General features: G+C 35.9%; 1 protein-coding gene across 5 annotated transcripts; it reads left to right on the top strand.

Annotated features, from left to right (window-relative positions):
• Window positions 1-881: 881 nt before the first annotated feature.
• Window positions 882-6,118, top strand: LOC139877224 (uncharacterized). 5 transcript variants are annotated; one of them, XM_071864640.1, is made up of 10 exons: window positions 882-1,112; window positions 1,625-1,692; window positions 1,772-1,952; window positions 2,270-2,293; window positions 2,638-2,934; window positions 3,029-3,110; window positions 3,226-3,292; window positions 3,748-3,933; window positions 4,077-4,137; window positions 5,804-6,118. In XM_071864640.1, the coding sequence occupies exons 1-10, from the start codon at window positions 989-991 to the stop codon at window positions 5,959-5,961; spliced, it is 1,248 nt and encodes a 415-aa protein (XP_071720741.1). In that variant the 5' UTR covers window positions 882-988; the 3' UTR covers window positions 5,962-6,118. The 5 variants fall into 5 exon arrangements, with proteins under 5 accessions (XP_071720741.1, XP_071720738.1, XP_071720739.1 ...); XM_071864637.1 differs by lacking the exon at window positions 2,270-2,293 and having other exon boundaries at window positions 2,464-2,934; XM_071864638.1 differs by lacking the exon at window positions 2,270-2,293 and having other exon boundaries at window positions 2,464-2,898.
• The last annotated feature ends 8,457 nt before the right edge of the window (window positions 6,119-14,575 follow it).

A 14,575-nucleotide genomic window follows, 5' to 3' on the forward strand; every position in this document is an offset into this window, starting at 1 on the left:
TTCAGGCGGTATAACCGACCATATATCACTTAGGCGGCAGAGCCGAACATATATTAAAAATAACACAAGTGCACTAAGAACTTAAACACGAACTAAGGCTTAACCGGGAAACTTAACAAAGAACACTTTTATTAATACAAAATATAATTGCAATATTATTTACTTATAAGTTTTCTCTTCTCTAACTCACACTCTTCTTACTTCCTCACAACTCTCACACCTTCATACAAATGAAATCCTCACCCCTATTTGTACTACTACATAGAAGTTTCTAGATGCTAGATATTTTCATGGATATATAAATATCTAGATATTTTTACAACCTACAAATATCTAGATTTTTCTTTTACATTTCAATTTCTAGATTTTTCTTTCATATTTTAATGTCTAGATATTTTCTTATACATATTAATATCTAGATATTTTACATATATACATCTACTAATTCCATATTATTTTATAATACCAAATTTGCATTGTATTTTAACAAGTTCTACTGCATTGCAGCTGCTACATTATGGTGGATTCGGAGATTGCGAAACGATACTGTTCACGACACAGCGAAATCAAGTAAAGAGATTTATTCGATTGCATTAGATTAGTTGTTTTTTTAGGTTAAAATCAAAAAGCAAAATTGCTCCAGATTGAAATACGTGGCTATTTAATTCGATGTAATTTTTATTGTTTTTTATTTTTATTTTTTGGGTTCTAACTTCTAACACCTTTGCTAATTCCTCCATTTTATTGTTTTCGTGTTTAATTAATAAAATTTTAGCCTTCAGTACCGTAAAAAAAATGTACTCCGTAACTCGTAGAAAAAAACATGTCAAAAGTTTTATGCGGAGTACTTTTCTTTTTTCATTTCCTCCCATCTTTTTGAAACCAAATCCCTAACCTTATGCACCGCTTAAACAACGATGGGGATTTCGACTTAAACGTACAAACACTCATCCATCAAACACTCTAATCCTTCAGCAATCACCTGAAAATGGCGCCGGCGGCTGTAATCAATGATAGTCAAGCCAATCAGAAAACCGTATTTATCGATACAAGCCTCGAGACTCATTTAGCAACAATTGTCTCCGATTCCGACACAGTATCCGATCTCAGACGTATTACTCTAACTCCTAAATTACTAAGTGTACTAGCTTATATCGGTTATGATTTTATAGTTTGTTTAATTTTAGATTATTAATAATTAATATATATCATTGTGTAATTAGTAGTTACTAATTTAGTACATACTGAAATTTACTGTTTCATACATTCCATTATTCTGTTATTATTTAGTATAATTTAAATATATATTGTGTTTATCTACTTATGATGAAATTATTTATGCTTTATATACCTTTTGATCAATGTTTACATCTGTGGCATGAAATGAACTGTAACTTCTATTTGCAGGTAGTTTACATTTATAAAGCTTTACTTTGATATTAAAACATTAATTTTCAAATTGATTTTTATTCAGGAAGTTACATGTTTTTAAAGGTTTTATTCTATATGTTTTTATTTAGGGTATTCAAACTATGTAATAAGCAGTTTAGACTTTTTGGCATGTGTTTGAGTAGCCATTCATGGGTACATTATACTATAAAAGTGATTTTGGTTTTATTATCAGAGAAAATAATGTTGGAGCATCATCACCTTTATCCTGATATTGGAGATATTCGAATCGAATGCTTGAAGGTATTTTTTTATTCTCTGTTTAATAATAGTATTTTTATTTTCCTTTTCACGTTACACTATATTTTCTTAAATGTGAAAGCTAAAACGAGGAGGAGTTTTCTATCGCTTATCAGACTCTACATTGATTAAGAGTGCTTTTCCGTCTTCTAAGAGAAGTTGTTATGTGTCGGTAGATGTTTCCCGCTTAGAGAACGATGGTTGTACTCTGCAGCAGATGAAAAGATACACGAGTGGGGATCAATTAGCATCGCCATGTGTAAGTATGTAGAACACTTTTATTCTCATTTACATTATATTATTGCATCTCTTTTGATATTACCAGACAAGAAAATGTGTTGGACATGTATTTCACTTGTGAATTAAGATAATATGTTTTTGGTGTTAGAATTATAACTTTGAGCAAGTACATGCACATCAATATTTCAACTACCTCAAAATCATGAATTGATATTTACATCAATAAGACATGGTACATATTAATTATATTGTATCTCTTTCTATAGTACCCTACAAAATTAAGTATGCGAATAATAAGTAGCGTTTTTATTTAATTTAAGTAATATCCCCTTGGTGTTAGGAACAAGGGTGCAAGTATTTCAGGGGAGCTGAGTTTTTTTTCCTACTCAGTCAACACTGTTTAACTCGGTCAACGAACAAGTTCTCGGTCACTTATCCGAGTTTTCAGTCAACTTTTCTGAGTTCTCGGTCAACGATTCTGTATGTATGATATAAGTATGTATGTATGTATGATGAGTCTTCTACATCTGATAGGTTCCAAAAATAAAGCAGCTGAAAAGGAAGAGTCTTCTACATCTTCCATTAAAAAGGTTCATAACACAAATGTGAATGCTAATGATTCATCACAACAAGATTTTGTATCAGTTTCAGTGTTTGATGAGAAACTAAATGAACAAAGAACTAATGAAAATGTTATTAGTCTATTTATTGAGAAAAGGAATGAAGTTTTCGGAACAAGTGGAGTAGACACCACAACGTCAAAAAAGAGAAAAAGAAGAAGACACAAGTCAAAGAAAATTATCTTATCCTCGAGTGACAACATTATAAAAAGCTGTGAGAACACATCGAGTAACTGTAATAAGAATACGAAAGTTAAGGAGATAATTCAAGTTGCAAAATTGGGGAAGAAGCTTATTATATTCGATCTTAATGGGTTGCTTGCAGATATTGTTTCTCCTAGACCAAATGGTATTGAACCAGATAAAGGTTTTAAAAATGTAGCAAGTATGGCTTTGTTGGTTTTGTAAAGTTAATTTTTTTTATTTTTGTTAATATATAATTGTGAATGGTAGTTTAAAAAGTTTAGTTTTGGATGCAGTATTCAAGAGACCTTTCTTGGATGATTTCATGTGCTTCTGTTTCGAGAGATTCAATGTTGGCATTTGGTCTTCAAGATCTACGTACTCCTCCTATATTTTATCCCTTTGTTGTTTTGTTTTAATTTTTTTTATTAATTATTTTTTTTCCATAGTGTGCATTGTTGTACATGTTAACGCTTGAATCTAATTTTTGCAGGAAAATGTTGAAACCAATTCTTGATTTTTTGCTAGGAGATTTGAAGAACAAATTGCTTTTTTGTTGGGTGAGTAATTTTTTTCCATTGACTTGGTTGTTTCTCAAGGTTGTAATAGTCGCAAATCTGGGACGAGTCAGTTGGGACCTTAGAAGGACAATTCAGTCGGGACTTTGGAGGGACTAGTCGGGCATTGACCAACGTTGACTTTTAGTAATAAATATTTTAGATATATGTATATGTGTATATATACATATCAAACATAAAATATTTAAACATAGATATAGATAGATATAAGGAATAAAATCTAATCTTAAAAAAATTTAAATTTTTTGACCTGACTTTGACGGACTCAGACCCGACTCAACCCGACTCAGCCCAACTTTGACCTGGCTTTTAAGGTGTTTTTGGGTGAGCCGGGACGAGCTAGTCCCCAAACCGACACGTTGGCCGACTTTTACAACAGTGTTGCTTTTACCGTAATTTGTGTGACACCTGATTCATACATGATTGGGAATATTTAGGATGGTTCCAAATGCACAAAAACAGGGATTAGGACACTGGAAGACAAGCATAAGTATTTAGTCTTGAAGGATATAAAGAAAATTTGGGAGACAAATGGTCCTCGTAATTCATGGGTGAAAGGAACTTTTAATGAATCGAATACGTTGTTACTTGATGATTCTCCTTACAAGGCATTGATCAATCCTGTAAGATCAACAATATTTTACTCATTTGAACTCATTTATTAGCTTCTTAGTAAATATTTCATTCTTAAACCTCTTACCGATACTGATTATTTCAGAATAAAACAATACTAATATTTTGTTGGTGTATATTCTCAATTTTGCAGAAGCATACGGGAATCTTTCCTGTTTCGTACAGCTACAAAAATAAGGATGATAACTCATTAGGTGAGCTACACGTATATACATTTTACACGTTACAACCACAGTATGATAGTTTTAATTTATTTTGTACTTGCTCATTGCTTTTGGATGTAAGTTGACAGGCCAATTTCAATTGTCTATAATGAAGACGAGTCGAGTTGTACTTTTCTTGATACTTAGTACTCCTTAACATATAAGGGTATTTTGATATATCCACCATTTTTTTTTTTTACTGTATATTAACAGGTTGTACAATACAACATGTTAATGCATATTCATGGTGGATATATAAAAAAAGATGATGAATATATCATCGCCTAAAATATAAGTACAAAAAAATGTTGGAATTATTACCATATATACTAATCGACAAAAGTTATGACTAGTACTATTCGCACGCTTTAAACACTTGTCCACCGCGCAACAACTGTTCTACACTGGTCACTATTCACGTGCACAACACTATTCAAGCACTATTCACAAAGTTATCACTAGTACTATTCGCACGCTTTAAACACTTGTACACCGCGCAACAATTGTTCTACACTGGTCACTATTCACGTGAACAACACTATTCAAGCACTATTCACTATATATTAATAGACCCATATATACTAATAGACAAAAGTTATGAATAGTACTATTCGCACGCTTTAAACACTTGTACACCGCGCAATGGTTGTACACCGGTCACTATTCACGTGAATAACACTATTCAAGCACTATTCACTATATACTAATAGACAAAAGTTATGAATAGTACTATTCGCACGCTTTAAACACTTGTACACCGCGCAATGGTTGTACACCGGTCACTATTCACGTGAATAACACTATTCAAGCACTATTCACTATATACTAATAGACAAAAGTTATGAATAGTACTATTCGCACGCTTTAAACACTTGTACACCGCGCAACAATGGTTGTACACCGGTCACTATTCACGTGAACAACACTATTCAAGCACTATTCACGTGAACAATACTATTCACGGTACTGTAGCAATATAATTTTTTTTTTCATAACAGTTTTTTTCCCTTTTTTTTTCTTTTTTGGTTTCCTTTATATTTTTCTTCACCCGCAGCAAATATCTACTAGACAAAAAATATGAATAGTACCAACGATTTCTTTATAATTAACAGCATCAAATATCTACTAGGCCAAAAATATGAATAGTACCGATTGTTTTTTTTATATTTTTCTCTACCCGTTGTAACAAATTTTTTTTTTTTTTTTCCTTTTTGGTTTCTTTTATATTTTTCTCCACCCGCCTAGATGCACCTATATTGTTAATTTAAAATAACATTTAAATCTTTGACGGGTTATACCTTTTAGTTCGACTCGAGTTGCGCTTCAACGACATCATCGTTAAACTAAACGCAATAAAATACATTGAAAACCGAACTCCCGGCACGAAGCGAGGGTAAACAACTAGTTAAGGTAAAATAGGTAAAAATCTGTCAACTTGTTCTCAAATGCCTGCGATCTCCTAAACTGTTCAACTTTCCAGGTAAAAAATCGTATTATGTACAAAACTGAAAAGGTGAACAAAATTGTGTTGGTTCGCCCTATTTTGACTCGTTGCTCAACTTTCTTGACCCGCCCGTTTAGTCACCTCTAAGTAGAGGTACTTTTAAAGAATTTCCTATTACTACTCTAATAGCTTGTGTTATGCTTCTTTCTGCAGGTCCCAAAGGTGAACTCAGAAGTTATCTTGAAGGGTTGGCATCAACCGATAACGTGAAGACGTACGTGAAGCAACACCCATTTGGTCAAAGTCCCATAGACTTAAATAACCGAAATTGGTCTTTTTACTCGCGTGTTCTTAAGGGTCGATATAGGTGAGTTCTAACACATTAAGCTAGCTATCTAGGAATAAGGTAATTTTATGAACGATAGTAAGCTTTTCTATTTCTAGATTTGTTTTTCTAAATGTTTGTAGTACCCGTAAAATAAATATGCTGACGAAAAATTAGAGAGTTCAACTTTATGAATACATAAATTGGTCAACATGAAAACAAGATCATTTATATCATTACCTATTCTCTTTCACAGCCTGATTTTTGGTTCCGTTTGCGTTTTCATCTGTTATATCAAGTACAAAATTTGTTTTCTCTAAATATTCCCATACTAGTTGAAGACCCGTGTCATTTGTTTTCACTAAATTCGGTTAAAGTCGGTCAAATCAATCAAAATTGAGGTAGTTTAGTGTGACTTTTTGTATTATATTGGGTATAATAGCGATTATATGTACAAACTGACCAAAGAAAGTGTTTTGGCTTTAAGAAAATGTATGTATGTATATATATATATATATATATATATATATATATATATATATATATATATATATATATATATATATATATATACAAGTCAACGTTTGTCTCTACCCCATCTGGACCCTTTAAGGTCCCGCGACTGTCTCGACTCCATCTCGTGCCTTTTTCAACATTGGACATTGGTGACAGCCCACACATCATACATAATGCTAATCTCCATGAGGTTGTTACTGTTCACATTGGCAGCCCGTAAATACCCCAACTTCGGGTGTAATTTGGAAATTATTTTTTAAAATTTTCTTTACAACAGTTTTTTAGTTCCTTTTTTCATTCATTTTCTTAAACGTCTAATTAAAAGATCACTAACCGACCAAAAATCACCGATCGTTAACCGGCGGAAACACCCCGCAGCGAAGCGCGGGTTTATTTTAACCGACTAAACTACGTGCTATTGGTACCTTTTATTCACAAAAAATGTAATATCATCATATTTTAAGATTATAATTTTAACAATTCTTATTTGCGTCAGCCAGATATTATAGTACCATGATGGCTTCATTAATTAGTGTTCCATGCCTCACGGCATGCTTAGGACCTTTTTATGCACAGACCTAGAAGCTAATGAAATATAAAAATATTAGACAGATTTATTGCTTTTGTTGGAAGAGGATCATTTTTGAAGTTGTTTATAGATGGTTTATAAGATGTTTATGTATCCGCGGGTTAGCATTCCTTTCGAACTTGGTCGATGGTTCGTTGTTTGCTTGGTGAAGTATTTAGCTATGTTGCCTGAGTTTGCTGGGTTTGCTGGTCTGCATTTTTAGGTGAGTGGTCATTTTTTATTCATTGTTTTGATAGGCTTTCTTTGAGTGTATTCGTTTTGCTTATTTAGGTTGTTGTAGTGTATCAAGGTGTTCTGTTTTGCTTTTGTATTAGCTTGATCCTTGTTTTAGTTGGTAGTGTTTAGGCCTTTGTTGTTTCTTGTTTCTATTGGATGAAAGTTTCAGAGTTTCTTTTTTAAAGTTCATTTTTCACTAAAAAGATAATTGTTGATCTTCTGAGTGGCAAAGCTTGAACGAAATTTTTAGGGGGCGAAAATAGACGCCTATTTTGATTTCAGAGTCTTGTTGGTTCAAGAAGGTACGACACTTATTGTAAAGAAGAGTGATTCAAACATGGCTCAACTCTTTATGATTAGAATAACAAATGACATACTATTGCAACATTATACTAATACTAACACTAATAATGCAACAAACAATTTAAACAAACCATAAACACCACTGAGCAACCATAAAGCAAACCGATGACACTCCAAAATGCACAAACCACTATCCCTGAACCCACCCAACTACATCTTCAAAAATTTAACACCCTTGTGATCCTCAAACAACCTACAACAGTTGAACCATTGAATCATGAGACTGAACATACCATCGCAAATTGTAACTGAAATCCCCCAAATACTCTGTTGAGCAGTGATCCAATAATAATATTCAAATGTTAATCAATTTGTTTTGATGATGACACCAAGTCTTAAGTGCTTAAAAGCGTATGGAACAACAGAAGTTCACGAGCCTACACGATCTTTAACAAACGACCGATACACGTAATAAACAAGTCAAAAGAATCATTTGAAAAACTCAGGAAGTAGCTAGGTCCACGGTCAACCGCAGGTCAGACCGTGGGTGTCCTGTACCTTGCTTTCTGAGAAACCAGGTACACGGCCGACTCCACGGCCGACCGTGGATCGTCCGAAGTTCACTCTGTCCAAATTTCTTGACCAAATAAAGTTTGACCACTTCGGTGCATCTATAATTCAAGAAACCTTTTTCAACACACTTATAATAGTTGCCCTTCATATCAAAAAAGAGTTTTGGTCTCTAGGATGTTAACAATTTAGCTTGCAATTAAGGTCAAACACATAAGTGTTGCAAAATATCCTTTTGTACCTAATTTCAAATCATCCTTTTAAATCTAAAATATATCTAGACATGATTAGAATGGTCATTAAGTCCCAACTAAAGAGATGCTCTCCACTTGATTAATCATTAATCATAACTTAAATGCTGTAGTATGTTTATCTCTTTATGATTAGTGTAATTCCCTAGAAGTCTTCATGTAAAACAATTAGTGTAACACCCTGATTTTTTTAATCACAGCGGAAGTACATGTAATTACCAAAATAACCTTAGTTAATGTTTACATAACATAGTTTACAATCCAACTTTCATTACAAATTTATACAACAACGGTGTTACGTGAAAACAGTACTAGATAAGAAAACATCAGAGTAAGCTCATAGTCAAACATGTCTTCTATCCCGTCCGCAACACCCATCCTAAGCAGCAGTACCTAAACCTGCAATGGGTGAAAATGTGGGGGAGTTAGCACAACTGCTAAGTGAATGGATACTATCTAACAGACCAAGCATAAGCAACTGAACATGCAAAGGTCATAGATATGCTAACGTCTCAAACTAGCATATAACAAAACATGACAATATGAGGATCGGCGGCTTGTACGAGCACACGACTTAGCTGATCAGGCTACAGTCTACCGATAGTCCACTTTACTGAATCCACTGCATAACCGTCCAAACGCAACACATGCGTCCTTCTATGCTATACTGAACAATCAGCAACATCATGACCCGACCTGGCTACCACGATCGACCTCACACAAACCCTACCTTGCCGCCTCGGTAGGTTCCCAACCTTGCCACCTCAGTTGGTGTCCAACTCACATTGCGCACATAAGATCACAGATAACCAGTCATGCAATCGTCCTAACTAGCATGACAATATCTAACTACACATGGTATTCATACTGAGCATAAACATAATAATAAAGAGTCTGAACAAGTAGCTGACACTTGGTATTCATACTGAGCATAAACATAATAATAAAGAGTCTGAACAAGTAGCGTGTCAGCTACTTAATACTCTATCCGGAGATAGACCCATCACCGAATACTAGCACTAGGTCAGATAATCTATCACCGAGCTGCTTCCTTTTCCTTATCACCTGAACATAAGGCAAATCAAGTTAGTTTCTGCCCGTTGGCACGAGACAGCAAAATACAACAAATCAATATCAAAAGTACCACTAAAAGTCTACTTAACACTTATGCATTTTCAGAATTTATAGTCTGATTATCATAAGACACGCGGGCAGCATAACAGCTAGAAAACAGCCCAATTAAACCACAATGTAGTACTAATCTACATCCGTACGATTGCAGATGCATACGTACGGTTACAAGTCCATCTGTACGGTTGCATATTGCACTAACACCACTGCATCTGTACGGTTGTACATACACCCGTACGATTGCATATCGCATTCGTACGGTTGCAAGATGCATCCGTACGGTTATGTTCATCGAGCAGTAGCAGCAAAAACTGACGGGTTTCGAACCAAAATCACCCAAATCTCGATCTTGGACTTGTTTTTCACCTCAAAACCGACTATAACTTGTATACAAAACCTTTAGAAGTATAAACCCACAAGTTTTGAGCCAAAACAAAACCTAATTTAAGCATTATGACACCAAAATCACATTTATCAAAAATCTAACTTCAAACCCAAATAGAACACTGATTTGGACATGAAATCATACAAATCTTACCTTGATAGACTCACAACGACACAAGGAAATCTATTTCTAACATAATTCAAGCTCCAAATCAAGATATAGAGATTAGGATTTGTGAGGGAGAAAGTGTTAGGTGCATGAGTGATGAAATGAAATTTCTAGGGAAAATGAGAAAGTGGCCGCTGGTATAACACTTAATTGTGTTATATCACAATACCCCTCGACACACGGGTATTTACCTATATGATATCTTTCATACTTAATTTGACAACCTTAACGGAGTCCAAATTAAATAAACGAACATGTTCTGTGACCCTTGTCACAAACTGGTCTTAACCAAATAATAAAATAACATAAAATATTCAATTAAAATAAAAGAATAATTAGCCACACAATTATGCCTAAGGGCAAATCGGCCATCTTACATCTATGCCCGATCTAAGGATGTTACAAATCCACCCTTAAGATGATTCCGTCGTCGGAATTCGGTCATGGTTATACAGGCGAGGGTAACGAGCCTTCATCAACTCTCCGGTCTCCTACGTAAGGTTCGATCCTAAACTATGCTTCCACTCAACAAGCACCATATGGATCTCCTTCTGTCTCAGCTTTGTTACCTTTCTATCGAAAATCCTAAACGGTTCTTCAACTAGCTTTTGATTCAAGACTACCCTCAAATCACTCAATGGAACCAATTGTGTTCTCATCATCGACCTTACACTTCCTATGGTAACACACGTTGAACGTGTTATGTATTCCTGCCAACTCTGCCGGAAGTTCTAACATAACTGTTTGGTCGTTAAACCTTTGAATAATCTTGAACGGTCCAATGTACCTTGGGGCTAACTTACCCCGTTTACCAAACCTGATAACTCCTTTCCACGACAAAACTTTCAAGTACACACGATCCCCTACCTCAAAGTTTATCGGACGTCTACGTGGATCAGCATACATTTTTTGTCTATCACGTGCCGCTTTCAACTTTTCACGTGCTATCGCTACCTTTTCTGCTGTTATCCAGAACTATTTCTGGACCTGCAAACTGTTTCTCATCGGCTTCTAACCAATAAGTCGGCGTTCTACATTTTCGACCATACAACATTTCATAAGGCGGCATACCAAAACTCGAATGATAAGTATTGTTGTAAGAGAACTCGATCAAACATAAATGGATATCCCACGGACCACCGTACTCTAACACGTAAGATCTAAGCATATCCTCTAGTGTCTGTATTGTATGCTCACTTTGACCGTTGGTCTGTGGATGATACGGTGTACTCAGATTTACCCTCATTCGCAAACTTTTCTGTAAACTGTTCCAGAAGTTTGACACAAATCTATAATCCCTGTTAGATACCATAGACAATGGAACCCGATGTCGACTAACTATCTCTTTTAAGTACAATTCTGCAAAAATCCTCAACGAGGCTGTCTCTTTTTGTAACTAAAAAGTGTGCACTCTTTGTCAGGCGATCAACAAATACCCAAATCATATCATTACCTCTCCGAGTTCTGGGTAATTTTTTCACAAAATCCATCGTAATATGATCGTATTTCCACTCTGGAATTTTCAACTGCTGTAACGAACCATAGGGTTTCTAATGTTCAGCTTTAACCTGAGCGCAAACGTGACACTTTTCTACCAATTGAGCGACATCTTTTTTCATCGTTGGCCACCAATACATTGGTTTTAAGTCGTTATACTTCTTGGTACTACCCGGATGGACAGTCAACCTCGATTTGTATGCTTAATTTAAGATCAACTTCCTTAAATTTCGAAGCATAGGCACCCAAATTCGGTTCTTAAACGTTTTAAGTCCACGAGAATCGTCAATCAATTGGTCTTTTATTTTGGTCATCAATTCAGTCTTTAAATTCTCCTCCAATAAAGCTTGGGCTTGAACTTGTTTTATCTGTTCAATAAGGTCTGAAACTATTTCAGTTCTCATGAATTTTACAGTCTCCACAGTCTTTTTATGACTTAAAGCATCGGCAACAACATTCGCTTTCCTGGATGATACTTTATTTCAAAATCGTAGTCTTTTATAAGCTCAATCCACCGTCTCTATTACATATTCAGTTCTTTCTGCGTGAAAATATACTGGAGGCTCTTATGGTCTGTACATATCACACACTTTATACCATATAAGTAGTGTCTCCATAATTTCAATGCAAATACCATAGCCTCCATTTCTAAATCATGAACCGCATAATTACGTTCGTGTGTCTTTAACTGACGAGAAGCGTACGTGATAACTTTATCTCTCTGCATCAGTACACACCCCGACCCGACAATTAACGCATCACAATAAATCACAAAGTCATCTGAACCCTCTAGTAACGCTAACACTGGAGCCTGACACAACAACTATTTTAGGGTCTGAAAGGTCTGTTCATGTTGGTCAATCCATCGAATACTTACATCCTTTCTGGTAAATTTGGTCAATGGACCCGCTATTTTAGAAAAATCTTTTATAAACCGGCGATAATAACCCGCAAGACCCAAGAAACTCTTAACTTCTGTCGGTGTCTTCGGCGAATTCCAATCCATTACCGCTTCTATTTACGACGGATCCACTTTAATACCTGCCTCACAGATAACATGACCCAGAAACTGCACCTCTCGGAGCCAAAACTCACATTTCGAGAACTTAGCGTATAACTACTCTTTCTTTAACAACTCTAACACTAATCGAAGATGTGTCGCATGATCGGCCTCTGTCTTTGAATACAATAATATATTATATATAAACACTATAAAAAATTGTTCTAAATACGGTTTACAAACCCTGTTCATCAGATCCATGAAAACTATCGGAGCATTTGTTAACTCGAATGGCTTAACCAAGAACTCGTAATGCCCATATCTCTTTATGGAATGCTATCTTCGGTATATCTGATTCTGCAACCCGAACCTGATGATACCCGGATCTAAGATCTATTTTCGAAAAGTACGACGCACCCTGAAGCTAGTCAAATAGATCATTGATTCTAGGCAACAGATACTTGTTCTTAACCGTTCTCTTATTCAATTCTCGATATTCTATACACATTCTCATAGTACCGTCTTTCTTCTTTACAAACAACACCGGTGCACCCTTTATAACCCCCTGTCTAACAATTCCTATATCTGAGACATCATTTCCCTAATTTCATATGGAGCTAACCTATAAGGAGCCTTAGCTACTGGATTTTTCCCCAGAACTAACTCAATCTTATACTCTACTTCTCTTACTGGCAGCAACCCCGGTAACTCATCAGGAAATACCTCAGGAAATTTTGAAACCACCGGAATATCGGTAACACATCTCTTCTATATCTTAGCATCAATAACATAAGCCATAAAAGTCTCACACCACTTAGAAACTGACTTCTTCACCTTCATCATTGAAATCAACAGAAAACTGAACCCACCCTGTTCCTCTCGGGCCACAACTCGGGTTCCATCATTCAAACGAAAGGTCACTATCTTCTTATCGCATTTAATGTGGGCCTTATGTAGGCTCATCCAATTCATCCCTAACACTACGTTAAAACTAGGGATATGCAGCACTAAACAGGACATAGCAAACGGTCTACCATCAAATTCTATACTAGCTCCAGACACATACGTTGTGACTGGAACCGTCTTACCATCAGCTACCTCTACTCTAACAGGCTTAGGCTGCACAACAGCAGGTAACCCTAACTTAGTATAGTAATCTATAGACATAAACATCCTACTTGCGCCTGAATCAAATAATACTCTAGCAAGTATTGAGTTGATCAAGAACATACCGGTTATGACATCATCGGTGTTAGTAGCGGCCTCCATTGTCATCTGAAAGGCCCTTGCTTTCACAGTCAGCGAGTTCTTTCTCTTCTATCCACTAGAGGCTGTGGAACCCCTGACAGATGCCGAACGCGCACTAACCCTGCCCCGGAACTTGCACCCTTTGACGCCTGACAACTTGTTGAGCGATGACCCGACCGATGACAACTCCAACAGACATTTTCCCTGAACGAACATCCCTGAGACTCGTGACCTACCATACCACATCTCAAACATCTTCTCGTTGCCTCAGAACACAGCCCACTGTGAGAATACTTACACCCGCTACACCGTTCTCTCTTTTCCAAACCAGACCCTGAACATGCTTGATTACCTTTACCCTTTTGTCTAAACCCAAACGGTTTTTTAGACCTCAAGCTTGGCTGGATAGTAGCCTGACTACCCTGTAGTACCACATTCCTTATATTCATACCCCTCACTATTCTAACATCACTTTCTACCATCTTTACCATCACAAAAGCCTGAGATAACATTGGCGCTGACCTCGCAAAGGTTTTGTACTCAGGCAAAATCATGTTCACAAAATGTTGGATCCTAGATTGTTCATCCGAAACCCATTGATGTACAAACCTTAACTTGTCTATGTATTTCTCAATCACCTCATCAATTGACATTAGAGGTGTCATCCGTATTTCCAAAAAACTCCATCTTGATTCTATTCATGTCAAACACATTGCAATAATGTTCGCATACCTTCACATAAAACTGCTCCCAAGTGATCATTCTAACCTGCAATGGAGGGAAACT

This window comes from Rutidosis leptorrhynchoides, chromosome 11, assembly GCF_046630445.1.
Source record: "Rutidosis leptorrhynchoides isolate AG116_Rl617_1_P2 chromosome 11, CSIRO_AGI_Rlap_v1, whole genome shotgun sequence".
NCBI lineage: Eukaryota > Viridiplantae > Streptophyta > Magnoliopsida > Asterales > Asteraceae > Rutidosis > Rutidosis leptorrhynchoides.

Coding starts and splice junctions, on each gene's coding strand:
- LOC139877224 (XM_071864637.1), top strand. CDS start 989: ATGGCGCCGGCGGCTGTAATCAATGATAGTCAAGCCAATCAGAAAACC. Junction 1,953..2,463: donor ATTAGCATCGCCATGTGTAA/GTATGTAGAACA, acceptor TACATCTGATAG/GTTCCAAAAATAAAGCAGCT. Junction 3,111..3,225: donor ATTTGGTCTTCAAGATCTAC/GTACTCCTCCTA, acceptor TAATTTTTGCAG/GAAAATGTTGAAACCAATTC.